Genomic DNA, 26,335 nt, shown 5'->3' on the forward strand with positions numbered 1-26,335 from the left:
TATAGAAGTACATGTTGTTACCTTAATAGAAGGTAAGCCCCTTTAATGTAGGGACTGTTTCATTTTTGTCTTCGTCCACAGTACCTAGGGCATTATTATAGACTATTAATAAATGTTGGTTGTAGAACAGCTAAATCAGTGGTTCCCATACTCTTTTGGCCTACCACCCCCTTTCCAGAAAAAATATTACTTAGCCCTGTGGAAATTAATTTTTTTTTATTTTAATAGCAATTAATAGGAAAGATAAATGTACCTGTGGCCATCACCATCCCCCTGAATCGCTGCAGCACCCATGGGGGGGGGTGGCACCCACTTTGGGAATCACTGAGCTAAGTGGTTCAGTGGATAGAGAGCCAGAACTGGAGATAGGAGGTGTTGGGTTCAAATTTAACTTCAGCTACTGCCTAGCTGTGTGACCCTGTGCAGATCACTTAACCCCAGGTGCCTATCCCTTACCACTCTTCTGCCTTGGAACCCATACTCAGTATCAATTCTAAGACAGAAGGTAAGGGTTTAAAAATTACAAAAAATTAATTTTGCTTGGTTGATGTATTCATTGTTCAACCCCATCCTGTTCCCAACAAACCAGGATACAGAAAAGATGTTCTCTCTCTAAGCTTTCCTGGTTTACTCTTTTTCTTATGGAGTTGGAAATAAAGGGGGATTTTTCCCCTCCATTGTCTTCTTTGGAAGGTTGTATGTCAGTAGCTAAGAAAATAATAAGGTAATTAATCAACAGTGGACTTCATTAAAAGTAGGAAGTGATCATGAGTTGACCCTATAAATTCACTTATATTTTTAGAACTTTTAAAATCTTATCTTCATGACATGAATCTTTATTGTAGTAATTTGTTTTGAAGTAAATGTTTTAGGAAGTATTTTAATTCACGTTAAAATTAAAATTTCCAAAAATGTTTAGCAGTTTTGCCTGCAAATATATATTTGAACAAAGATCACTTTTGTACTATAATTAGTAACTAGTTTTATATTTCTCTAATGCTCCTTTTTAAGGACTCCCAAGATACTAAGGTACCTTAGGAGTATTTACTATCTAAGTTGGTAGTTTAGAGGGCTACAAATTATATGTCTAGATATTTAAAGGCTTCATTGGGTTCAGAAAATATGTATGGGACTGAACCTTTTTCCATTCAAAACTAGTATACAAGACAATTTTATTCTCCCATCACTACCACTCTAGATATCTTTGATCCAGTCTAAATTGTTTTATTTTCTCTGGATTTGCTCTTCTAAATTTTTCTGTGTTCCTGTTCCATAGTTTTGCATTTTTGTCATCCATTTTAAATGTGTGAAATCTTAATATGGAAAAATATTGTGTTGTCATGCCAACTATGTAACATATTTAAAAATTCATGTGGACCATAAGTCCCTTCGGCATTGGAAGTTAAACATTTTGAGGAGTTGTTCATGTAAAGAATACTTATAAAACCTTTTTCTTACTCCCAATTAGTATGATTCAATCAATGACATTGATTGATCATCTAAGATATATATAGAGATATATGTATATTTATATGAGAGACACTTGAGATAGAGTAAAAAGTCCCTGCCTATAAGGAACTTATAATGATTGTATTAGGAAAGAATTTGACAAGGACAAAATATAATGTTAAGTAGAGTATGAAATGTTTTACAGTATACTAAATATTAATAGAGTTTAGAAGAAAGTGAGGTGAGTCACTTGGTTTTTTAGGGTACTTACCAAAATGTTTGAGAAGCTATATTATAGTTACTTAAATCAGAAGAAGAAGAATTGGAAATTCTTTAGTTTTGTGAAATTTACATGTTGTGGTTTCTTTGACATTTATTTCAGATATAGACTTCAGACAGTAAAATCATTGGCTGGAGTAAGTCTTATGTTGCGGTTACTCTGGGCAAGTTTAAGGTGGGATGATATGGCAGCCAAAACTCCTCCTGGGGGAGGGACTACTCGAACAGGTAGTATATTTATACATTTTTGTTTACTTAAACTTAAGTATCAAAATTAAATTATAATAAGATTTTTTTTAATCTTGTCTTGTATTTGTTTTTTTATTACAATACTTATTCAATTTTAAAATATTTTGAGTTTTGTAAACTGAAGTTTGCATTGTGTCATCTAATCCTGGGTCTATCTATATTTCATATTCTCATGTGAGTTATTTATAGTGTTATTAATAGTGAACAAAGCAATGCAGATAGAAGAGTTGTTTGTTACTAGGGATCAGATTTGTCTATAGATTAGGATATTCATACCCCACTTACTTTGCCAAAGGTCTTCTGTTCTACCCTTAGTGCTACTAGTTGCCTTCTGGCAACATCATTTAATTTAGAAACAAATCCACAGTTCAAGAAGTGATAGAAGCTGGCTGCATGTAGCATTTCATCAGTGATCAGGCAGCACTAGTGCTTCTAAACAGTAACCTTTCACATGAAGGGACTTCTCTTGACCACTCCATATCCTGAGGGACTTTATCCAGTGCCCTTTTTTGAACACAACACTCCATTCTGTCCTCTCTATACCTTTGAACAGGTTCTCCCACCCCTTACCCCCACATGCTAGTACCTTCCCCTCTAACATTAGCTCCTGTGTTCTCTATATCTTCTGTATAGACCTAGTTATTTACATGTTGTCTCCCCTATTAGATATCGATCTCCTGGAAGTCAGAGACTGCTTTTGTCATTTTTATTCTCACTGCTTAGCAGTGTGCCTGGCACATAGGGAGTGCTTAATAAATTCTTTTTGATTAATTGGGCACTGAGGTGAATTCAGTGTTTGGGAAAACTTGAATACATGGTAGGTCCACTGATACATGATAGTTCTATTTCACAGGAAGGTTGTGTTCGTCAGGGTCTATGAAGTTCCCTCTCTATTGGCATCAACCAATATCTTTAGACTATCAGAAGGTAGCACATAATGACTCAGTTATTTTATGTTTTAACTTTCCCCACTTCTCACATCATCTTCAGTTTTTTCTACTCTAGGTAGCTCTCCTTTGGACTTAGCAATGGTTTTTTTTCTTCTTTTGAAAATATATACCTTTGGATTTTGCATCATATTTATTTCCAGGTATATTTCTCCTCTCTCTACCAAACTTTCCTTGATAACAAAGACTAAGAGAGAGCTCAGTGAAAATAACTTATCATCAATCACATCAGCCACAATATTCCATACCCTATACACCATAGAGGTGACTTTTTAGTAAGCAATACTTTCTGTATATTTTAATTATAATTCATCTTACCTGCCTTCAATCTCCATAGAAACATCTGATACAGAAATTACAACAACTGAGATAATTAAGAGGAGAGATGTTGGTCCATATGGCATTCGATCAGAATATTGCATCAGAAAAATCATCTGTCCTATTGGTGTTCCAGAGGCTCCAAAGGGTAAGAAATTTTTAAAAAAATCTTAAGACAGAAGAGCAGCAAGGGTGTGGCAATTTGAGTTAAGTGATCTGTGCAGGATCACACAGCTAGGAAGTATATGAAGCCAGATTTGAACCTAAATCTTCCTGACTCAAACCCTGGCATGTAGCTGCCCTAGGGTAAGGAATTTTAAAAAACAAATGTACATAAGTATTTAAGTGACCTCACTTTCATCCATTTTTGTACTTTCTCTATTGGCTTCTTTATGAATAGTTGTTTCTTGATCACTTATCATTTGTTCATTTATAAATGGATCTAATAAGGCTTTACACAAAGAGAAACATTACATGCACTTCAGTGCTTTAATCTTATAGCAAATTCCTATTACATATATAACCTAACAAAACAGACAAATATTAGCGAGACAACAAATTTCTTGAGCAATTGAGTATCGGTACTTCTGCAGGCTCAATGGGAGATATAAAGAATTATACTATAATAATAACTCCACATAGATGAGATATCACATTTATTTGTGTCATTGTCAAGTTTCATCATATGTTAAGGCCTGTAAGAAACAGAAATATATTTGGGGATATCAGAAGAGGTGAGAGTCACATTATAGAAATATTAAAATAACATAAAAGTGCTATAGAGAGCTAGGGAAAGATTATACCTGTTTGGAGGTAATCAGTGAAGACTTCATAAAGGAAGTGATAAATCAAAGTATGTCGCTTTTGTCTTTATTTCCTTAATGAGTTTTTTTATTATGTGTGTGATATGTGTCTTCTGTCATAGTATAGGGGATTTGGAAATATGTATTATATGAAAGCATTACTATAACCAGTCATTTAACTCCTTGGGAAAGAAGTGGGAGGAAGGGAGGGAGGGAATCTGAGTCACAAAATGTCAGAGAACAATTGTAAAAAATTGTTTCTACATGTAATTTTTAAAAATAATAATAAAGGAAATGGCAATTCTTTTGATCCTTGAAGTATGGAGAGGATGATAAAGTCAAATAAAATGAATAAAGGTGCTAGACCGGGAATGTAAGATAGTGACAACAAAAAATGATCCACTACCAATAATTAAAGTTATATGGTTTGATTTGTTTTGATTTCTTTTCTATCCAAAGAAACGCCTACACCTCAGAGGAAAGGGCTTCGATCAAGTGCACTGAGGCCAAAGAGGCCAGAAACACCTAAGCAAACAGGTCCTGTTATAATTGAAACCTGGGTAGCAGAAGAAGAATTGGAATTGTGGGAAATCCGAGCATTTGCAGAAAGGTAACAAGATAGCTATCAATCACAAAATATGTTTAATCTTGTTACTTTGGAATAAAAAAATTATAATTACAATTTACTAAGTATCTTTTATAAAATTTACTAAATTCATTTTTTAAATGGTAGGTATTTATTAATATTTAGCTCTTTAAGCACCTGTAATTTTAAGTTAGCCATTTGACAAATTTTCTACTTTGATTATAATCTTATTTTTTTGTTTGTGTGGTATTTTAAAAATCCTTAATGTTTGTCCATTTTGTTTCATAATCATCCAAATAGCATTTACTGTTAGAAGTCTACAAGTATGTTAACCTGATATATTTTCCCTTTCTTTCTTCAGAGTGGAGAAGGAAAAGGCACAGGCAGTTGAACAACAGGCTAAGGTTAGTGAACAGAATAAGGCCGAGGAGTTCAAGGCCCAAATGGAGGCTCAACTTAAGCAGCAACAATTGGCTGGCTGCCCAGCAGGTGGATGAGCCCTTACTAGTCCCACCTGTCAACGAATTTGCATCATTACTCAAAATGCATGCGTAGAAACTACAGCACTAAGTACTGGGACTGGTATTTGGTTTGAAGCAACATGTATATTATCCTATTAGTACAAATAAAACCCTCAAATTCACTGTGATTAGAAGTCCTTGAGATGTACCAATGTTAATGTCTATCTGTTTGGATAATTTTCAAAATCAGAATTTTTGTTCATTTTTTTTAGTCTTTTGTTCTTTTTTAGTATTATAAAAAAGTTTTTATACATTTTTATAAAGACCTAAGTTTCTCTAGCTATTAGGAAGAAAATACAAAAAGAAAAAAACAAAAACTACCATGCCAGATTTGAAAATTTGTCTATTGATAGGATTGTCTATTGACAATCTAAATCAATGATTCACAAAGTGGACGCCACCATCCCCGGGTGGATGCTGCAGTGATCCAGGGGGGCAATGATGGCCACAAGTGCATTTGGGGGCGGTGATAGTATGTGACAGGGGGCGCTAAGTAATATTTTTTCTGTAAAGGGGGCAGTAGGCCAAAAAAGTTTGGGAACCACTAATCTAAATAAATAAATCAAATGGCTTATAGAAATCTTACTAACTCAGTTAGCTATTTCTCACTATAGCACCACTGATCTACCATTATTCAGTTGTTCATATTGTAGTACCATGAGAATATCATAGTTCAAGCAGTGTTTGCTGGCAGGAATGATAGCAAATTCCCATCTCAACAGGATATGTTGGCCTTGGAATTTTGTCTTGTAAAGTGAAAACAGTATTTTTCCCACTTTATTCCTTTTTTTTCCTTTTTGGTTTTGTGTCTTTAGTGTCTCCCTCAAAATAAATCCCTTGATATAAAATATTTATGTACAACAGTTACCTTGAAAAATGAACACATTTTTAACAGAGTGCAAGAATTAATAAACCAGTAACAGTAACCTCTTCAAATTTTTAAGCATTATATTGAGACTAAGATATGAGAAGTATCTGCTTTGGTTGATCTAGCAGTCTAAAAGATCAGAATGTAAAAGGAACCAGACTTTTTAGTGTTAGTAAACTGACCTTAATTTTTGTCATTTTAAAATCATTTTTTTTTAAAGATTTAAATATTTTTTTTTAGAAAGATTTTCCATGTTTTTACTTTCCCCTTCACACACCCCTCCCCCATATCCAACACACATTCCCTCTGGTTTTAACATGTGTCATCAATCAAGACTTATTTACATATTATTGATAGTTGCATTGGTATGGTCAAATCATTTTCTAAAGTGATTTTTGAACATAATAACATAAGGAATCTAGAAATGGTCTTTATATATTTCAGCTTGGTTAAATGCAAATTTCCTTCCTATAATTAAGGCTATAGATAATGACATGCATTTTATGATGGAATAAATTAGTATAGAAATTAATATGATTTGCACTTTCATATGGCACATGCTATAAATTCCATCAGTGGACTGCAGAGTTTCCCCCATCAACTATAAGATTATTAATGCCAGTTACATTTTTAAATGTTTATTTAAGTAAATATATACTTCTATAACAAGAATCAGGGCACATATTTAGGTGTTTGATGTTTTTAAAAGGAGTATCAGAACTGAGTTTCTTAGCTTAAGAAGGAAACTAATTTGGGGACCCGTGAGCCCATCTTTAACTTAGAAAACTGTCTTGATTCTCTTTTTTTCCTTTGCTAACTTTTGTAGAAACGATTGGAGCAGCAGAAACAGCTACCAGCCGTAATTGCAGCCTCTACCACCACTACAACAAACAGTGCCACCAACACTGTCTCCACTCCACAGAAAGTCGTGGTAGCCCCTATAAGTGGGCCAGTTACTACTGGAACTAAAGTAGTACTCACAGCTAAGGTTGGATCTCCAGCCACAGTGACATTCCAGCAGAACAAGAACTTCCATCAGACATTTGCTACCTGGGTTAAACAAGGCCAGTCAAGTTCAGGTAAACAATTGTAATTAAATGAAGGGTTGATTTTAATTAAGAAAAACAAATTCTACCTCATTTACCCACTAACATCAAAGATTGTGTAGAAATTAGCATTTCTCTAAACACTTTGAATAGATAAGCATCTCCAAATTTAAGTGAGTTCATACCTAATGTCAGATATATTCTGCAACTGGGCCCACATTCAATGTCTTCTCATCTTGTTAACACCTACTAAAGCTTATATCCTATCAACATAAGTAATCTCTCAAATAATAACTAGTGCCTTCTCTTGCCCTATCACTTTTTTGATTTGTAACACTATGAGTCATTTAATGTTAGGTCTGGGAGGAATTTGAAAAGTGGGAGAGAGGAGAATTGAGTTATTCAAGATTAAATATCTTTGTAGCCATAAAACATAAATAAGAAACAGTCTTTTAATTCTTAATCCAGAAATCAGAATTCAGGATAAGTGATAATACCTAAGATTGTACTACTAGTTAGTGATCTATCACTATATTATATTATTTATATATTAGTTCTAACTAGATAGTACTAGATAGTGCCAGAATAAAATTCCACCCCATTCCCTATTTCCAACCTATAGCCTCCCAGCCCATTGCACTTTCTCCTTGACTACATTACCAGCATATACATTTTCACTTGGATATTTTGAAGGAACTTTGATTTCAAAAGTGTAGGTCCTGTCTGGGACATTTTAGATTCTACCCTATCTACTCCTGTGTGATTTATGTTTGTGGTTTCCCATAACCTTCATGGAGAATCTACAAGTATCTTAGATGCCTTCCTCTTTTAATATTTCAAGATTAGCATTATACCACTCAAACCCTCCACCAATTGTTTCTCTGTACATCAGACATTCTTTTTCTTTCCATATATCCTTGATTCTGCCTTTTAAGCCACTTGTCATACAGGGTCCCATTGGTAAGATGCTGCAGCCTACCTACTTAAGTTGTGTCATTGAACATTGCTTTTAAAAATTTGAAACTTTGCTTCTTCTGAGACCATACCGTTTCATAATTCACAATCATCCAGCATCACTAAAATAATATTAGTGTCTTAAAGGGAAGGGATTGGTTTTTTAGCATCAAGCTATAATTTTTTCCCAAATGCAAACTAGTCACTCCCACTCAATTCTGGACCTAACTCATTCTTTTCCAAGGTATACATTTATTCTCTGCCCATCTAATGACATTTAATCTGGGTAAAAAGAGGTTTTTTGTGTGTTTTCAACCACTTTGTTTTTCTGATGGGATGATTCCTACTGTCATAGAGCTAAAACTAGAAGGAACATAAGAGGCCATCCTGCCAACTTGTCATTTTACAGGCAAAGATCCTGAAGCCTACAGATTAAGTAACTTGCCCAAAGTTACACAGGTAGTAAGTAGCAGAGCTGAGATATAAATTCCCATCCTAGCATCCCTAGCAGGCCTTGTTTTATGATTTGACCAGTCTTTCATATCACTATGGATTTCATCGTGGGGGTGAGGGGAGACCATTGAAGCAATCTAGATTCATACAGGTAAGAATATTGGGACACTTTGCCATCAATAAGAGAACCTTTTAGTGGACATTTTTAGAGGATAGTATTCTGGCCGTTGAATTTCCAGGTCTCTATCAAGCAGAACTAGTTTGGTGTTGATACTCTTATTATTGGAAAAAACCAATCTCTGTCATCACATCTCTGATGGATTCTTGTACATGAAGCATCTTGCTCTTCCCCAATCAAATGCTTTCTTAAGAACAATAAATAATATTAGGATATTTTCTATTCTAATGATTATAGTCATTACATATGGTAGTGGAGAGCAGGGAGAGCAAGAGAGTGTTTTCAAGTAGTCTGCAAGGTTTTGGCCATTCTCGTTTCTTCATTCGAACCTTTTTTTTCCCCTGACTTCCCCTTTGCCCTTTTTTGAAGTGAAGTTACTAAATATTGATTTGGAGATTGACTTAATTGGAAGGAGCTTGTCAGATTCTTGGAATTTCTCTAACATTTTATTCTCAGCTTGGTGCTGGTATATAAATTGTAGTAATCTTCATAGGGACTAGGCATTTGAACTCATGAACACTGCAGCTGCAGGGTGAGGTGATTATCTCAAGAAATGTTTCTTGTTTCTTTGGTCATGTGATGAAACCACCTATGTCATTTCTTTTAAGCTCTTCTCAGGAGAAACCGATATGTTATCTTTTCACTTAATTACAACTTTTGATAACTTCTAATTCAATACGTGATGAGAATGTTGTTACTAATAGAATTGGGTTTCTCTAAGCTTTTTCATTGTTAGATGAAATCACAAACTGAGAGTACCACCAGTTGAATTAATGTTTGTAAACTACAGGATACTTAGCAAGCTTTTTACTGTTAAACCTCCATTGCAATTGTAAAAGAAGAAGGTGGGACTTGGAGCCTTGTATTTGTTATGGAAGAAATATTTCCTCTGAGTTCATGTAATAGGTTAACTGCTGCCAAATATATTTATCACAACTCAGAAATTATAAATTTAAAAACCTAGGGTTTTTTTTTTATTATGCTCAAACATATGTTTAGGCTTCAGAGATAAGCTATGCCAGTATTAAGACTCTTGTAAAGCCCTTTAATGGCAAACTTGTAAGAGTGACAGAAAAAAATTATTTTACTTAATTGCAATTTTATATATTCCTCTTAGGCCATAAAAGTTAAGGAGAATATCGATCCATAATTCCATACTTTATTCAGTGTCATAAAAGTTGAATAAAATTAAACAGTCATAATCTCATTCATCCTGTAAGGAAATAAACCTCATCAGACAAAATATAGGTAAATAAGTCAGATGACACATTAAAACTAGATTTAGAGGTTTCACAAATAGGTTTAGGGATAATATTTACATGCCACCAAGATATCTAAGAAGACTTGATGTCAGAGAAATCCTTCAATAGTTACCTAGAAGAGCTAACAAATAAATAAATCACTTTGGCTCCCTCCTTGACTTCTATCTGAGGAATGTCAAACTATTTCCCTTTACTTCATGAGTTAGATTTTGGGTCAGTTAAGGTTAATATTAACAGGAAACTTATAAGGAAAATGGCCTTGAGCCCTGAATAAAAATTTCTAAATCCTATAACATATTTTTATCAGTTTCATGAGTTGTTGGTTTTTTTTTTTTAATTATCACCTGGGATGTGCTTTCCAAATTGATAGAACTGATACTTAAAGGCAGACACATCCATAGCTGGGCTTTTCTATATTGGTAGAATCTACCAAAGCTTACCTTAAATGGCATACCTTTGAAAACCCAGAACTCACTTTAGTAGAAGGTTTATTTAAATAGATGAAATTTAAAATTGAAAGAGAAGGTATATTAAAAGAGATGAGAGGGGGCAGCTGGGTAGCTTAGTGGATTGAGAGTCAGGCCTAGAGATGGGAGGTCCTAGGTTCAAATCTGACCTCAGACACTTCCCAGCTGTGTGACCCTGGGCAAGTCACTTGACCCCCATTGCCTACCCTTACCACTCTTCTGCCTTGGATCCAATACACAGTATTGACTCCAAGACGGAAGGTAAGGGTTTAGAAAAAAAAAAGAGAGAGAGAGAGATGAGAGAACAGGAAGTTCTTATAATTATATCATTTTATGCCTTGGAGCTTCTTCCTAGAAGTGACTGTATTGCTGGTTGTCTTAAATCTAAAACTTATTGAATGTCTTATACCCTAATAGCCACCAGCACAGCTGCTACATCTGCTACAACCATTGCCAGCACAGGTCAGACGTTCCAAATTACAGGCAGTCCAGTTACTATGGCAGGAAAAGTAATTACCAAACTACCGCTTCCTGCAAATAGCAAGATTGTTGCTGTAAATGTGCCAACAACACAAGGAGGTAAGGAGGAAAAGTCATAACGACAAACTAATTCATGTTTGTAAAATAGTATTTTTGCCTTTATTTTCTTCCCTCTGTTCTTTGTTGTTGGGTCTCATAGTCCGTGTATCCCACTGTAACCTTCCCAATTTGTAATCACTCCAGAGAAATTTAGCAGCACTAGTGCATTGTTAATGAATTCTTAATTTTTTTCAAGGTGTTGTTCAGGTTCAGCAGAAAGTCCTGGGTATCATTCCATCAAGTACAGGTGCAAGTCAGCAAACCTTTACTTCATTCCAGCCAAGAACAGCTACAGTCACTATTAGACCAAATACCCCAGGCACTGTAGGTACCACAAGTAGTTCACAGGTAAGACTTCTTTTCTGAGGTTACCTCATTTTGAAAATGTGGTCAAGCACAGTGGGTTGGGTTTTGCAGAGTAGCCTAACCCAGGCTCTCATTTTCCCTTACGTATTACTACTTAATCTATGAAAAATCATTATTCTGAAAAAATCTGTTCTTCTATTTGTTAGATTTCTAAAATGTGAGACATTAATCATTAAACAGTTAAACACTAGCCATTGACCAGATGGACTTTCATTTAGTATCAGTAAGTATGTTCCTCTGAATAGTAAGTGTTAAATAAGGAATTTTTTAAAGAAAATTTTCCTTTTACTGTAGCCTTGCAAATTTGCAAAGTGGATCATCTGTGCTTAAAACATGCTGTGGGCAAGTAAGGTCTTAAAAAAAATTTAAGTACAACCCACAACATTAGATCTATATTTTATTAAGTTATATATATATATGTACAGATGCATCATTTTTGTGACACTGAAAACTATGAGATAGGCAAATTTGTCTGAAATTTCCTAAACCTAACTACAAAATTGAATTAATACATTCTGTAGTTTCTTCTTTCATGCTGTAAAAGAACATCTGATTTCTGGATTTAATCTCTTATTCCTTGAACTGATAACTATAATTTGGCCAGAGGGAAAAATGGGAGCCACATATTGCTATTCTATAGTCCTAGACACTAGAGATAGTTTTGAGCAGGACCTTCAGTGGTCTTATAACTTCCCTTTTAGATTATTGTGTATCTCAGTGGCAATATTATATAAAATCTTTTTAATTTGGAAGCTTGAGAATTATCCTCAGCAGAATCAAGCACATTATCAAGAAGAAGAAAATGAAAATTTTGTGTGTTATCTTTTTTGTTTGTTTGTTTTTCAAAAATGTAAGCATTATTCAAATGTATTCAGATCAATAAAAATTAATGTAATTTCTGGGAACATCTGACATTTCTCCAGAGATTTCTCACATTTTACCAAGCATAGTATATTTAGAAGATCTTGAGTTCAAAAATCAACATACCTGAGTCTTGAAAAACATTTGAATTCATGTCCCCTTTGTGTCATTGATAGGTAATCACAGGGACTCAGATCCGTCCTGGTATGACAGTGATTAGAACACCACTCCAACAATCAACCCTAGGAAAGACAATTATTCGAACACCTCTGATGGTACAGCAAGGTATTCTTCCAGCCAGTAGGTTCATTTTTATTTTTAAGTATATGAAGTCCGTCATATTCTGTACTACTGACCATTCTCCATAATTGAAAATTACAAGTTAGAATTAATATTTCTCTATTAAGTGCTTCTGCTGTGATCTTCAAAAAAAAAAAAAAAGCTATTCAGCCTGGATTATTAAATTTCAAATTTTTGATATCGAGTGAAGTACTGGTAAATGATAATTAGTAATTTGTAAATTGTAATGAATTAAAAAACTTATTATAAACTATCTACAAATATAAAATAGTTTCAGAATTAACTATCATGCTGGAAAAAAATTACCTGCTTGCCATCTCTTCTAGCTAAAGTGAAAGAACGGGGCAACAATGGTATTGTGAAAGGATACTGATATTCCTATTGAACTCATGTTTGCTAAATTAGCAATAGAACCAGAAGAAGCCTCCAGTTAAACTTAGTTGTTTAAGTATCTTATCCCCGACTAAATTTAGGTCTGTCTGAAAAGTTTGTGTGAATTGATTGTGAAAATCAAATCATCTGTTTAGCCAGCTATTCCTGAGGCCTCAGCAACAGCCTCTAGTGCCTTAAATAAGGCATGGGAGCATGGACATAAATCTAGACTATTTTTTGTTGTTCTACTTTTGCTGTTCTTTTTTTTTTCTTTTTAAATGTTGTATATTTGCTCTTTTCCTTTTTTTTACATTATCCCTTCCTAATGCTTCCTCTTCCTATCCCCCCCCCCCCCCAAAGAGACCTTCCTTGTAACAAATAAGTACAATCAAGCAAAACAAAGCAACACGCTTGGCCATGTCTGCACATGTATGCCATATTCCCTGCCACTAGTTCACCATCCTCTCTAGCATTCTTTACTCTGAAGTCTTCATTGGTGACCTCCAATTCTTAAAAGCTGTGCTAGCAGAATTTACCTTCTTAACAGATTCTGCTAAACTGAAAAGCCTTCCATTCAAGTACATTCCCAGCAACAGATTGCCATTTATTGCTTTATATCATCTTGGACAAGTCATTTAACCTAAGTTCTGTGCCTCTTATTTCTTCATCTGTAAAAGAGGAGGTTGGACTAGATCACCTCTCAAGCATTTTGTCTCTAAAGCCATGACCCTATACTGTCTCTGGGATCCGAGGACCAGATGAGGAAAGTACAGAAAGTTCTGTTATCAGTACATTGACCACTGGGTTATGTGTTAATAAATCATGAAAACCATGAAACATGGAAAACACATGATGCTCAACCTGTATAGTCCCTTTGTGGTGATATTAACAGAGCGAGTAGCAGGAAAGAGACTAGGAAGGGCTAAGAATCTCGTAATTCTTAAATATTAATTTAACTGTTGGTACTTTAAATGAGATCTAATGGCCAGCAAGCTGATAAACAACTAGAAGAACTGAACCATATCAGTATGGCATTTTTGCACCACAAAACATAGGGTAGTTGCTACTAAAGTGGAAGAGTCACTCATAGGTTATCCTAGCCAGTCCCTTCCAGTGTTAGAACTGGAGATCTGCAAACTGGTAAAGAGATCAAGAATTTCTATTAACTTTACAGGATATTCTAGACCAGATCTATGGGAATTACTTGGTAACTTCAAGATGGTCAAAAGGGAGGACAGTGAAAAATATGTTGGAAAAGATGATTTTGAATTAAGAAAGAAAAGAAGTCAAATATTTGAGGCTTCCGCTGTGTGCACACACATGAAATTTTAACACTAAAATTGCATAATGAAATTGGCTATATAACAACAAATAGGATACAATTTGCTAACATGTCTTTTCTGAATCGTGTCTATATGTAAAAGCCACTGAAGCCAGTTATAACCATTTTCTATAAAAAATTAACGATATAAAATAATCACCACTACCAAGTAAAGGAATTGTGGGTTTAATATATAAACTTACTTACAAAATAACGTAATTATGGTGGGAGAATGTAAGCATGTCATCTGGCATAACAGCAAAAAATGATGTAGGAGAAAATGAATCTATAAAAAACTTGGTGCAAAACCCAGGTATGCCAGATTATTACAAGAATATTTATAGACAAAACTGAAAGGAGGAAATGAAATAATGAAAAATGAATTTGTTCCTCATAAATCCTTTTCATCCTTAATGGTAGCAGAATTCTCACATTTAGTAGATTAGATAGTGAGATACCTCAGTGTTCCATGTGCTCAATCCATCAAAAAGCATTTATTAAACATACACTATCTTCAGTACTCTGCTAAAAGCTGTTTTTATAAATATAAAGAATGAAACAATCCCTGTTCTTAAGGAGCCTACATTCTAACAATAAAGAAAGAGCCCTTAAAGTGAAAATCATACCTGGTCAGACCAGTAGACATAAAAGAAGTTCATATTGAAGAAGACATACTTCTTAAAGCATTGAGAGATAATTTTTCAAGATACCTAAAAGATAGAATGGCATGGAAGATCATTTGCTTTTGTGCCAAGCACTTTTCAAAAAACTAGAAATGCAAATAAAATAAAACAGTTTCTGCCTTCAAGGAAATCATATACTAATTAGGGAGATATGGAAGGATTCAGCTGTAGAGCCTATGGCAGTACCTAGTGGTTTAGAAGGCACAATAGTAGGACAAATGATAAGACCCAGTTATTCAACATCTTACTGAAAGGATTCTAATTTTATATTATCTGAATGTTGTGAGTAGCCAGTGATTGTTGGGAAGTGTAAGGTGGGCCCAAGAGTTACAGTAAAGCATGGCTCTATGTTACCTAGGCAGAATTAATATATACCAAGGAAGCCAGGATAGTGGGAGAAGGTGTCAACATCTAGCTGGGAGGGATAATTCAGCATCTAGGGAGAACTGGGAAGTGGCTGGGACATTGAAAGGGAAGGGCTGCCTATAAGGTTTGCAATTCACTTAACATATATTACCTGATTTGATCCTCATAACTTGTGTAAGGTAGGTGAGGATAATAAAGCTGACAGGAGTTCAAATAACTTATTCACACAGCTTGTAAGTGTATATATGGTGGGATTCAAATCTTATGTCTCCCTGACTCCAAATCATATACTATTTCTAAGCTGTCTCATACGTGATAAAAACATGAGTACAAGCATTCACAGTTTTTCTAGAGCAGGTCATTTCTACAACCATACAGTTTACTTAAATGGAAAATACATTATCCTGCTGTGTCTGCTGGTTTCTTTTTATATTTGACTGGTTATAGCAAAATTCAACCTTATAGGGGTTCTCCCATATAGAATATAGATTTTTAATGAAATAAAAATCTTTAAATCATTCTTGATGAAAAGTATAGATCAAAAGAAACCTAAAGGGGCAAATACATTCAGACAATTGCAAGGTGCTAAATGAGGAAATGTTTGCATTATAATGATGGAGAAGAGAAGAGATAAGTGTCTCTTCAGAATCTTAACATTTTCAAGGATCATAAATAACAATCAGAGAGCATGAATACTATGTTCTATTTTGTGGTTTTAAGAAAGGAAAGAAAAGGAAGAGTAAAAGGAATACATTAGGGACGAAATGAGGAAGGAGGAGGAAAAAGCTACTATTCATTTAAATGGGGTGCCTATGAAAAGAGTAGACAAACATGGGAGAATGGGCAAGGGAGCAAGCATATAATTCACTCTTTTCTGAATCATGCAAGAAGAATTCAACATTCACACAGTGTAGAAATATATTAAATTAGAAAGAAAAGGGAATAGTATAAGAGGGAGATTTTTAAAAAGCAAATAAAGGGTTCAGATTTGATGAAAGAGAGGAACCGAGGAGTAGAAACAGATCACTTTAATTTTAGATTACTACTGTTGATCAAAATACTTCTGATGGTCCCCCTTTCTTTGTAAAAGAGAAAAATATGTAAAAGCTTTCTGGTGGGGAGAGGGGAAGGGAATATTTCATTATTGTAAGAGTAACCCTGAATGGGATGAACTCACCCCAAAAATAAAGGACAGCCACATATTAGAAAAAAGAATCTAATGTCGTTTTCTTTACAAGAAACATTTGGAACAAAGATTCACAGTTCAAATAAGAGGCTAGAATAGAATTTATAAAGCTGCAGGTTAATTTTAAAAAACAGAGAAAATCATTATCTCAGATAAGCAACAAGTAAAAAGGAACTTCCTTAAAAGAAATAAGCAAAGGGGGCGGCTGGCTAGCTCAGTGGATTGAGGGCCAGGCCTAGAGGTCCTAGGTTCAAATCTGGCATCAGACACTTTCCCAGCTGTGTAACCCTGGGCAAGTCACTTAATCCCCATTGCCTAGCCCTTACCACTCTTCTGCCTTGGAACCAATACATAGTATTGATTCTAAGGTGGAAGGTAAGGATTTTTTTAAAAATAAGCAAAAAATTGCATTATGCTTAAGGTAGCTTAGATTATGAAATATTATCAAAACACATATGTGCCAGATCACATAATACCAAAGTACTAAAAGGAAAAATTAATCAAATTATAGAGAGAAATAGATAGAAAAATAGAAATTAAAAAAAAAAAACTACCATAAAGTGACCTTAGACTGTGACAGATCTAATCCAAAGCAAAGAGACCTGGTACAATTTTAGAAAAGTTAGAAATGATAGTTCTTTGATAATTGTTGAATTAAAAATAAACATTTGTCAGCTATGCATAGTACATTTACATAATCTGACCATGTAGTAGGGCATAAAAACCTCAAATACAATAAGACAGAAATATTGAATATATTTTCCTAATCACTGAACAACAAAAATTATAACCATCATAGGATCTTTGAAATTTATATAGAAACTGAGTAATCCTAAAGCATGATGAGTCAAAGAACAAAGCATAAAAACAACATAATTTCATTAAAGTAAATGACATCAGTGAAGCCACATAACAAAACTTTTGGGAATCAATCAAAGTAATCCAAGAGTAAGGAAGAGGGAGAAATAATTTATGACTCTAAACATCTAATCCCACTAAAAAGTTTTTGAAGATAAATTTGAAAGCCAAATTGATAAAAACTAGTGGCTTTTAAAAAATCTAATAAAATATATAAATCATTTAATTTTTTAAAACAAGAAAATCCAAATTGCCAGTATTTAAAATTAAAAAAAAATACAAAGAAGAGCAAATAAAGGAAGTTATTCTAAACTTTTATCCAGTTATATGCAAATACTGATAATAAATGAAGACAAAAGTTCACAAAAATATAAAATACTTAGAATAGATAGAAAAAAAGATAATTTAACCCAACCTTAGAAAAATAAATCAAACAAACCATAAAGGACCTCTAAAATTAAAAAAAAAAACCAACTATGACCAAATAGATTTATGTGTTAATTCTATCAAAATCAAAGAACTAATTCCAGTAGTATATAATTATTTTCCCATAACATAGAAATTATGTACTAAAGCAGGAAAAGAATATAGTTTAACAAAGTACAATCTGTTGAAAAAAAATTTAATGTGGTAAATAGTACCTCTCTAAAACCAATAGTTAACATTATTTATAATGGGAAAATTCTAGAGACCTTTCCAATAAGCTCATTGGTAAAACAAGAATGTCCATGTCACTACAGTTACTTGATATAACTACTATGACATACGAGCTATGGCTATGGCCTAAAGAAAACTAAAAGAAATTGAGGGAATATACAGAAGAGAGTTAACAGATTTATCCATTTTTGCAGATTATGTAAATGGTTGCAAACCCTATAGAGAATATACTTTTAAAAAACTGAAATAATAATCAAGTAAAACAGAAGGAAACAAATTTTAGTTGTTTTTCAGTTGTGTCTGGCTCTTTGTGATCCCATTTGGAGTTTTCTTCACAAAGATACAGAAGTAATTTGCCATTTTCTTCCCCAACTCATTTTACTGATGAGGAAACTGAGGCAAACAGGTTTTGCCTAAAATTATTTGCCTAAAGTCACATAGCTATTAAGTGTCTGAGGCCAGATTTTTACTTAGGAAGACTCCAACTCCAGGCCCAGTACTCTATTCACTGTACTATCTGGCTGCTCCCAGGATATAGAATAAACTTACCACTCCAAATCTGCTTTTCTGTATATTACCAATAAAACCTAGCAGAAAGAAAAAAAATTCCATTCACTTTATCTATAGAATGTATAAAATATTTTGGGAATGTAGCTTCCAAAATACACATAAGAACTATATGAATACAGTTACAAAACTCTTAAAAAATATTTACCTAAGTAATTATAGTGATTACTCTTTGTTGGACCATGCTAATATAAAAATGGAAGAATACCCAAATTAATCTGCACATTCAGTGCCATGCTAATCAAACTGCCAAAGAGGTTGCTAAAATAGATTTCTATGCTAGATAGAATTAGGAAATTTTTAATTTTTATATGGAGGAACAAAAGGCAACAACCTCATGGGGAGATTTCTATTTTTAAAAGTGGGAATTAAGAGGACCTAAAAGTAATATATCTCAGATTATATCAGAAAGCAGTAATCAATCAAAAGAACTATTTTATATTAGTTAAAAAATAGAAAATGGGCAGCTAGTGGCACATTGGATAGAGTATCAGACCTTACAATCTCATAAGGAAGACAGCATGCAAATAATTATATATAAGGCAGGAACTTTAAACAGGATTTTAATACAAGGATTTTTATAGAATCAATAGGAAATAATTAACAGAAGGAGGGTACTGGTATTAAGAGGGGTTAGGGAAGGCTTCCTGTAGAAAGTGATATTTTACTTGGGATTTAAAAGAAGCCTTGGAGACCAATAGTAGGAATGGAAGAAGAGTGTTCCCAGTATGAGAGAGAGCCAGAAAAAATGCGCAGAGCTCAAGAGATGTCTTGCTTTTGAAAAAACCAAGAGACCACTACCACTGGATCAAAGAGTACATGTTAGGAAGTAATGTGTGAGAAAACTCGAAAGATTAGAAAGGTTATGAAGGACTTTGAAAGCCAAACATTGCTCCTGGATGCAACTGGGGTTTGGGGGAGGTGGGATGTTAAGGGGTGATGTTAGGCTCTGCACTTTAGGAAAAGCAATTTAGTTGCTAAATGGAGAATGGATTAAGGAAGGAGAGACTTGAGGTTGACAGACTCACCAAGTCTATTTCAGTAGTCAAGGCATGAGGTGCACTAGAATGGTGGCAGTATCAAAGGAGAAAAGGGTGCATTTTTAAGGGATATTTCAGAGATGAAATTGATAAGTCTTAACAGAAAATTGAATATGGAGGATGAAAGATATATTAAGTAATCCAGGATGACTCTTTGGTCGAGAGCCTGAGGGACAGGGATTTTGGTGGTGTCCTCTATTATAATACAGAAGGTGAGAGAGAGGAAAACTAGAAAGTAGAAAGTTAGATAAAAATTAACAAAAAATGATGACATTTAGGAATAACTAGGTGGATAGAGGGCCAGCCCTGGAGACAGGAGATCCTGGATTCAAATGAGGTCTTAAATATTTATAGCTGTGTGACCCTGGGAAAATCATTTAATCTAATTGTCTACTCCCTAGCCCTTACCACTATTCTTCCTTGGAAACAATACTTATTGTTTCTAAGACAGAAGATGGGGTTATAAAGTGAAAATAATGACACTTAAAACCATTTACCCTGTTAAGCTCCAAATGTATACAAAAGATACTCTAAATAATTTTGAGAATCAAGGAATGTGGTAACTTTCACAGTTATGGATAGATGAATAATTCCTGACCAAACATGGGATATAGAGGATCACAAAAGATAAAGGAGACAATTTTCTTTACCTAAATTTTTTTTTAATTTTTACAAATTAAATCAATGCACTTAGAAAGGAAAGAGTTAACTAGGGAAAGATTTTTCATACCCAAGATATATAGGAAACTGATACTGAGTAAGAACCAGAGTTAGAGGCCAGTAGATAATAGGAGAGAAAATATAAACTGGTAATTCTCAAGAGATAATAGATAAGCTCTCAGCAATCATTAAAAAATGCTCCATATCATTAATAGTAAATACAAAGATGACAAAAAAGAAAAGTGACAAGTATTTTGGGAGATGTATGGGAGAATAGATACACTAAGGCACTGTTGGTAGAACTTTGAATTAGTTCAGCCACTTTGGATGCCATAATCAAAAAAACATTGACTGTTTATATCCCTATTTCCCCTCCAGTTGTTTCCTTCAAAACTCTAATCAAGCTATCATTAAGTAGACATAAAGACATCAAAAAAAGAAAACAAAATTATTACAGTGATTTTTGTTTTATCAAAGAATTAGAAATCAAGTGGGTACCTTGTCATTTAGGGAATAGATAAACAAATTATGGTATGTGGATGTCATTGAATATTCTTGCCCCATAAGAAATGACAAAAGGAAGATAAACCTAGGAGTGTTGTTAATACTGATGAAGAGTGAATACAAGAGAACCAGGAGAACATTTATATAATGACTGCAACATTGTAAAGAAAAAAGGCATGTGAAAAAACTTATAACCAATCCGGACTCCAGAAGATTAATGCTTTTTATCTCTTGGTAAAAAGATGATAATGAACTGAAGATGCATCATGATAAAAGGACAGTGTGTGAATTGTTTTGATATTTGTTACAAGGGCCTTTTTTTTTTTCCATAGAAGAATTTCGTTTTGTTTTTTTGGTGACAGTAGAGATCAGGGTTATTAGGATATTATTGATGATCCTAAAAAAAAGAAAAGAGTACCAATGCATCATTAAAAAATAAGCTTGCACAAGGAAGTTCAGGAAGGGACAAAGCTAAGCATGGCAGTATTGTAACTACCATGTTAAATTTGAAATACAACAGTAAACAGAACCAACCCATATATTTGAAGAAGAGTCATAATTTCATAAGTATTTTTCTCCTGAGTTGTTTTTTGGGGGTGGAGAATGGAGGAGTACAGGAAAATGTTGATATTTGTCAAATTCATGGAGTTCTGTGACCATAAACAAGTCATTTAACCGAAAAAAGCATTAGTTTCATCATCTGTAAAATGAAGGCTATATTACTCTACTTGCTTTACTTAATCATTGTGAGAATAAGCTCTTTATAAACCATAAAGATTACAAATGTTAATTATATAGTCTTCCCTATTAGAGAAAGCATCCATATTCTCTCCTTTCACCATTCTATTAACAAAATGATTTTCTTAAAGTATATAAATCTGATCATATCACTCAGTAAATTCCAATGACTCTAAGATGAGTTTCTCTGTTCAGTTTTTTAAAGCCCTTCAAAAATTGACTACAACCTACTTTTTCAAACTTATACATTATTCCCTTTCATATATTCAGTAGGCCAGCCAAATTGACCTTCTTGTCATTTTCCACACAGGACCTTCCATCTCCCATGTCCACACCTTTCACCCAACTGCCCTTTGCCTGAAATGAGTCCCTATTTCCCCTCCAGTTGTTTCCTTCAAAACTCTAATCAAGCTCCACTTTCTACATCAATCAATCAACAATCATTTATTAAGCACTTGCTGTATGGAACTTTTACAGATTTTCCCATACAGCTAGTGTCCTTCCCCCTTCCAAAAAATTATCCTGTATATAGATTGTATATAATTACCTATATAAATGCTGTCACCCTCAGGAAAATGTCAGCTTTTTGAGGGTAGAGACTCATCACGTTAGTCTTTGTATCCTTGATGCCCAGAATAGTTCCAGACATATGGCAGGTACTTGATAAATGTTTGTTGATTGAAGTCACCAATTTGTTCTCTATTAAATGCAGCTGAAGTGGATAGAGTGCTAGGCCTGGAGTCAAGAAGACCTAAGTTCAAATGTGGCCTCAGATACTAGTTACCCTGGGCAAGACACTTAACCCTGTTTGCCTCAGCTTCCTCCAAAGTGAGTCCAGCCACTCCAATATCCTTGCCAAGAAAATCCCAATCAGACATAACTGAAAACAAACAGCAACAAAATGTAATTGAAGTATATTAGATCTAGCCTTTTTGAATAGTATGTTTCTATTCTGTCTCTCTTGTTTCAGTTCTACAGCAATGGGAATGTGCCCAAAATAATAAAAGATGGAAATAGTCAATATTGGAAGGGCTGTGAGAAGATAAGCATACTGGTATCACTATTGGTATAGCCGTGAATTGATCCATCCTTCTAGAAAGCAATTTGTAATTTTGCTTTAAAAGAAAAGTTACTAAGATGGCCTTAACCTTTTACCTAGAGATCTCACTGTTAAGCATAAATGTCATAGAGGTTAGAGATAGACGTGAAAGTCTCATATAAATCTACATATTCATAGTATCTCTTTTTGTGGTAATAAAGAACTAGGAACAAAGTAATTGGCCCATTGATTGAGGAAGAGAATGAATTGTGGCACATGAATACAGTTAAATTACTGCACCAAAAGAAACAATTTATATGAAGCATTCAGAGAAGCATAGGAAGACTCATAAGCAAAATCAATAAAAACCTTTACACAAGTACTACAAAGATATAAATAAAAAAAAATAGAAACTATGCCTTTAAATTATAATGAACAACTTTAGAGAAAAGTTGGGAAATACAGATCCCTTTGTGGAAATTTGGGTATATGGATATGGAATGTTGTATATATGAATGAGGAACATTTCATATATGTGTACAAAGTATTTGTTAAAACAATGACTGTGTGTGAGCCACTAGAATGAAAAATACAAAAAGTAGGATCATCTACTCTCAAGAAGCAGAAACATTTTTAGATGGAGAGAATATGTTTATAACTGTGATACTCAAGGAAGACTCTTGATCTGGGTAGTGATGGGGATGGTGAGCTGATTCATAAGACAATCAGCTCACATTTTCCAAAAACGTTGTTACTGTTTGATGACTATATCCAGAGCAATAGCTAGAAAGCTGAGATGGGAGAGATGTGCACATGACATCAAGGCAGATGGCAAATTCTTATGGTTGGACAGCTAAATGGGATGAGAAGTGTAATCTGATCTGGTCAGAGCCACACAGGTTTATACTCGCTAGAGAGGGTTGAGCTCTAGGGTTAGAATTCTGATGGTCTGATGCCCTGTGCCATTGCTGGTCCAGTTAGTTCAGAATCAGGATAGTGTTGGTGGCAGGGCAGCAGATGGTAAAAGGGCCTTAGTGGATGGTCACATGGTATATGAAATATCAGATACATTTGATGTGTTGATGAGTTTTGTGCAATTACTTGTCTTATTCTTTGTTACAAGGGTTGGTTAGCTGGGGAGAGAGGAATGTGAAGGTAGAGTATAAAACAAATGAAGTCAATGAAAAGATTTCTTTTTTTAAAGAATAAGAAATGGAGGCCTAGGATACCATAAGAAAATTAGTTTGAAAATGTATTTCAATTGGCTTAATGGTACTCACTGAGAATGTCTCCTCATTCTCATAGACAAATAGACACTGGTTGGAATTTAGTATTTATTGGGGGAGAGACTAGGCAGTAAACTGGAAAGTTGGCATGGAGGAATCCAATAATCATTATTTGCATAACTAGTTGAATAACATGTTAGTCTTCTTTGAAGATTGAAATAATCTAAGATGTCATGTGATTATCTCCCAACAACAAAAAAGTTCCCAGAATGTATTTCTAGCATCTTTAATGTTGTATTTTTCTTACAGGTCAAACTCAGCAAGTAGTAACCCAAATCATCAGGGGACAACCTGTTTCTACTGCAGTATCTAGTCCTAATGCAGCATCTTCAGGTTCTGGACAAAAGGTAGTAACATCAGGAGCTCCTGTTCCACATATACAACCTTCGTCCTCCACCCCACAACCTCCTCGGCCCCAGCAAGGACAAGTGAAACTTACGATGGCTCAGCTTACTCAATTAACACAGGGACAGGTAAATGATGTCAGTTGCTTTTTGAAATCTTTAAATGTGATCTCCAATATTCTTGACCTAAGCTTAAAAGGGATATTTATTATTAGAAAACTCCACCAAGGCCCAGCACATATTTCTTAGTTCCATAAATAAATGTTCTTTCTTTTCTCTCTAAGCTGAGGTTTCCTCATTTTAAGAATAGCAAATAATAATAAGATTTGCCCTATCTACCTTCCAGGGCCAAGGGGAAAGTTGGGTAAAGATGAACTTTTTGGACCTTGAAGAGCTATAGAATTGCATTACATGTAGTGGGTAGAGGTGGTGGTAATGATAGTAGATATCCAATTTTGTCATCAGGCTATACTTTTCAGCATGTCTTCTAAACATTACAAAATATATATATTTTAGCTTAAATTTATTCATCTTGTGTCATTTTGAATAATGAATTTAAAAAATTATTAATAATGCTAAGTACTGGATATGAGAAAACAAAAAAGATTTGGTCCCTGCCCTCAATGATCTTACATTCTTATGGAAGTAGAAACAGTACCTACAGAGGAGTAACGGCTAAGGAAGTGAGTGTTGGTCTAGTCCAATGATGGACAAACTTTTTAAAGAGGGGGCCAAAGGAAAGGAAATGCTTATCTGTCAGTCTGTTTCTAAGGCAAATCTTTCGAAGTTTCATTGTATTGTATCCTACTCATTGTATTCGTCAGATTAGGAATAATGTTATGAGGCCGGATAGAACATTTCAGGGGGCTGCATCTGGCCCGCAGGCTGTAGTTTGCCCATCACTGATCTAGGAAGAAGATTGGCTCTCTACTCCACAAGACTTGGTAGATAGAGTGAGTTCTTGTCAGTTAATTTGATAAAGAGCTGGATTAGAGTTGTGGTAGCAGTAGCCATATAATATGGCAGAAGATGATTGAGTTGAAGCAGCGATGTCTCATAATGATTCTGGGATTGTTAAAAAGCAAAATTTCTGAAATGTATTACACACTTTGTTGCCTACTTAATCATGATATACTGAATAAAATTTAACATTTTCTTGATGACCCATGATCATCATAAGCATTGTAGTCTGTTAAAATAGTGATGTTGAGGTACATAGGGTTGGGCTTTTTGTCTCTATATTAAATGTCCCCAGAGCTGCTGTCATTTTTTTAGTTTTTTTAGTCTACTTTTTGTAGTTTTTCTGCTTCCCCTGCTATCAATTCTCACTTTCTGCTACTTTCAGAATATCTATTTTTCATAGCAATTGCCCCCTCTTCCTTTATAGTTTATAATTACCATGGTTTTGAAAACCTAAATAAGCCTAATAAAAATTAGATATAAAATACCTCCGAATTGGTTCCAAATGAGAGCTTGGTTGGCTCTCCTGCAAGTAAAATCTATGCACTTTAGGGCATAGATTTAATTATGTTTTGTGCAGAGGCCTTTTTTTAAAATTATTTTTCCTTTTTCTATGTAGAATTGTAGGTTTCTATGTAGAATTTCTATGTGAAATTGTAGGATTGCCAAATTTTAGGATAAGTAGATGGTTTTAATGCAAAGTTATTTAGTCCATACACCTTGATATTAAGTCATTATTGAATACATCCTAGATTTAGTATATTTATCTTCTTTGTGGATTTGGGTTCTTTAATTCCATGTCTGTAATATGAGCCATATGATATATATCTTAGGTCTTTTTGTATGAACATTTTTTAATACATGTGTGGGGGTAGTTTTAAGCATTTTGTGTTCCTCTTGTTCCCCTCTTAAAGTTCTCCAACAGTATTTACCAATATACCTTCAATTTGTATTTCTGATAACAAAAAAGTACCATTAACCAAAAACAATAAACATGTAAACCTTTTTTTTGAGCAATGTGAATTTATATGGTGCTTTTTTTTCATAGGGTGGCAGTCAAGGTTTGACTGTTGTAATTCAAGGACAGGGGCAAACTACTGGACAACTACAGCTGATCCCTCAAGGAGTAACAGTAATTCCAGGGCCAGGCCAACAGTTAATGCAAGCTGCAATGCCAAATGGTACCATTCAACGATTTCTTTTCACCCCTTTGCCTACAACAGCTACAGCAGCCAGCACTACTACAACAATTTCCACTTCAACATCAG

General features: G+C 34.3%; 1 protein-coding gene across 1 annotated transcript in view; it reads left to right on the forward strand.

The window, feature by feature from the left end:
- The window catches only part of BPTF (bromodomain PHD finger transcription factor), a 112,079-nt gene that overhangs the window by 62,840 nt on the left and 22,904 nt on the right, over positions 1 to 26,335 (forward strand). The window contains exons 13-19 of the mRNA XM_044672267.1: positions 1,832 to 1,956; positions 3,262 to 3,390; positions 4,505 to 4,655; positions 4,993 to 5,035; positions 6,847 to 7,099; positions 24,013 to 24,236; positions 26,116 to 26,335. Coding sequence (XP_044528202.1) covers positions 1,832 to 1,956; positions 3,262 to 3,390; positions 4,505 to 4,655; positions 4,993 to 5,035; positions 6,847 to 7,099; positions 24,013 to 24,236; positions 26,116 to 26,335 — 1,145 coding nt within the window. The remainder of the gene's footprint in view (positions 1 to 1,831; positions 1,957 to 3,261; positions 3,391 to 4,504; positions 4,656 to 4,992; positions 5,036 to 6,846; positions 7,100 to 24,012; positions 24,237 to 26,115) is intronic.

Source organism: Gracilinanus agilis, chromosome 4, assembly GCF_016433145.1.
Source record: "Gracilinanus agilis isolate LMUSP501 chromosome 4, AgileGrace, whole genome shotgun sequence".
NCBI classification, from domain to species: domain Eukaryota; kingdom Metazoa; phylum Chordata; class Mammalia; order Didelphimorphia; family Didelphidae; genus Gracilinanus; species Gracilinanus agilis.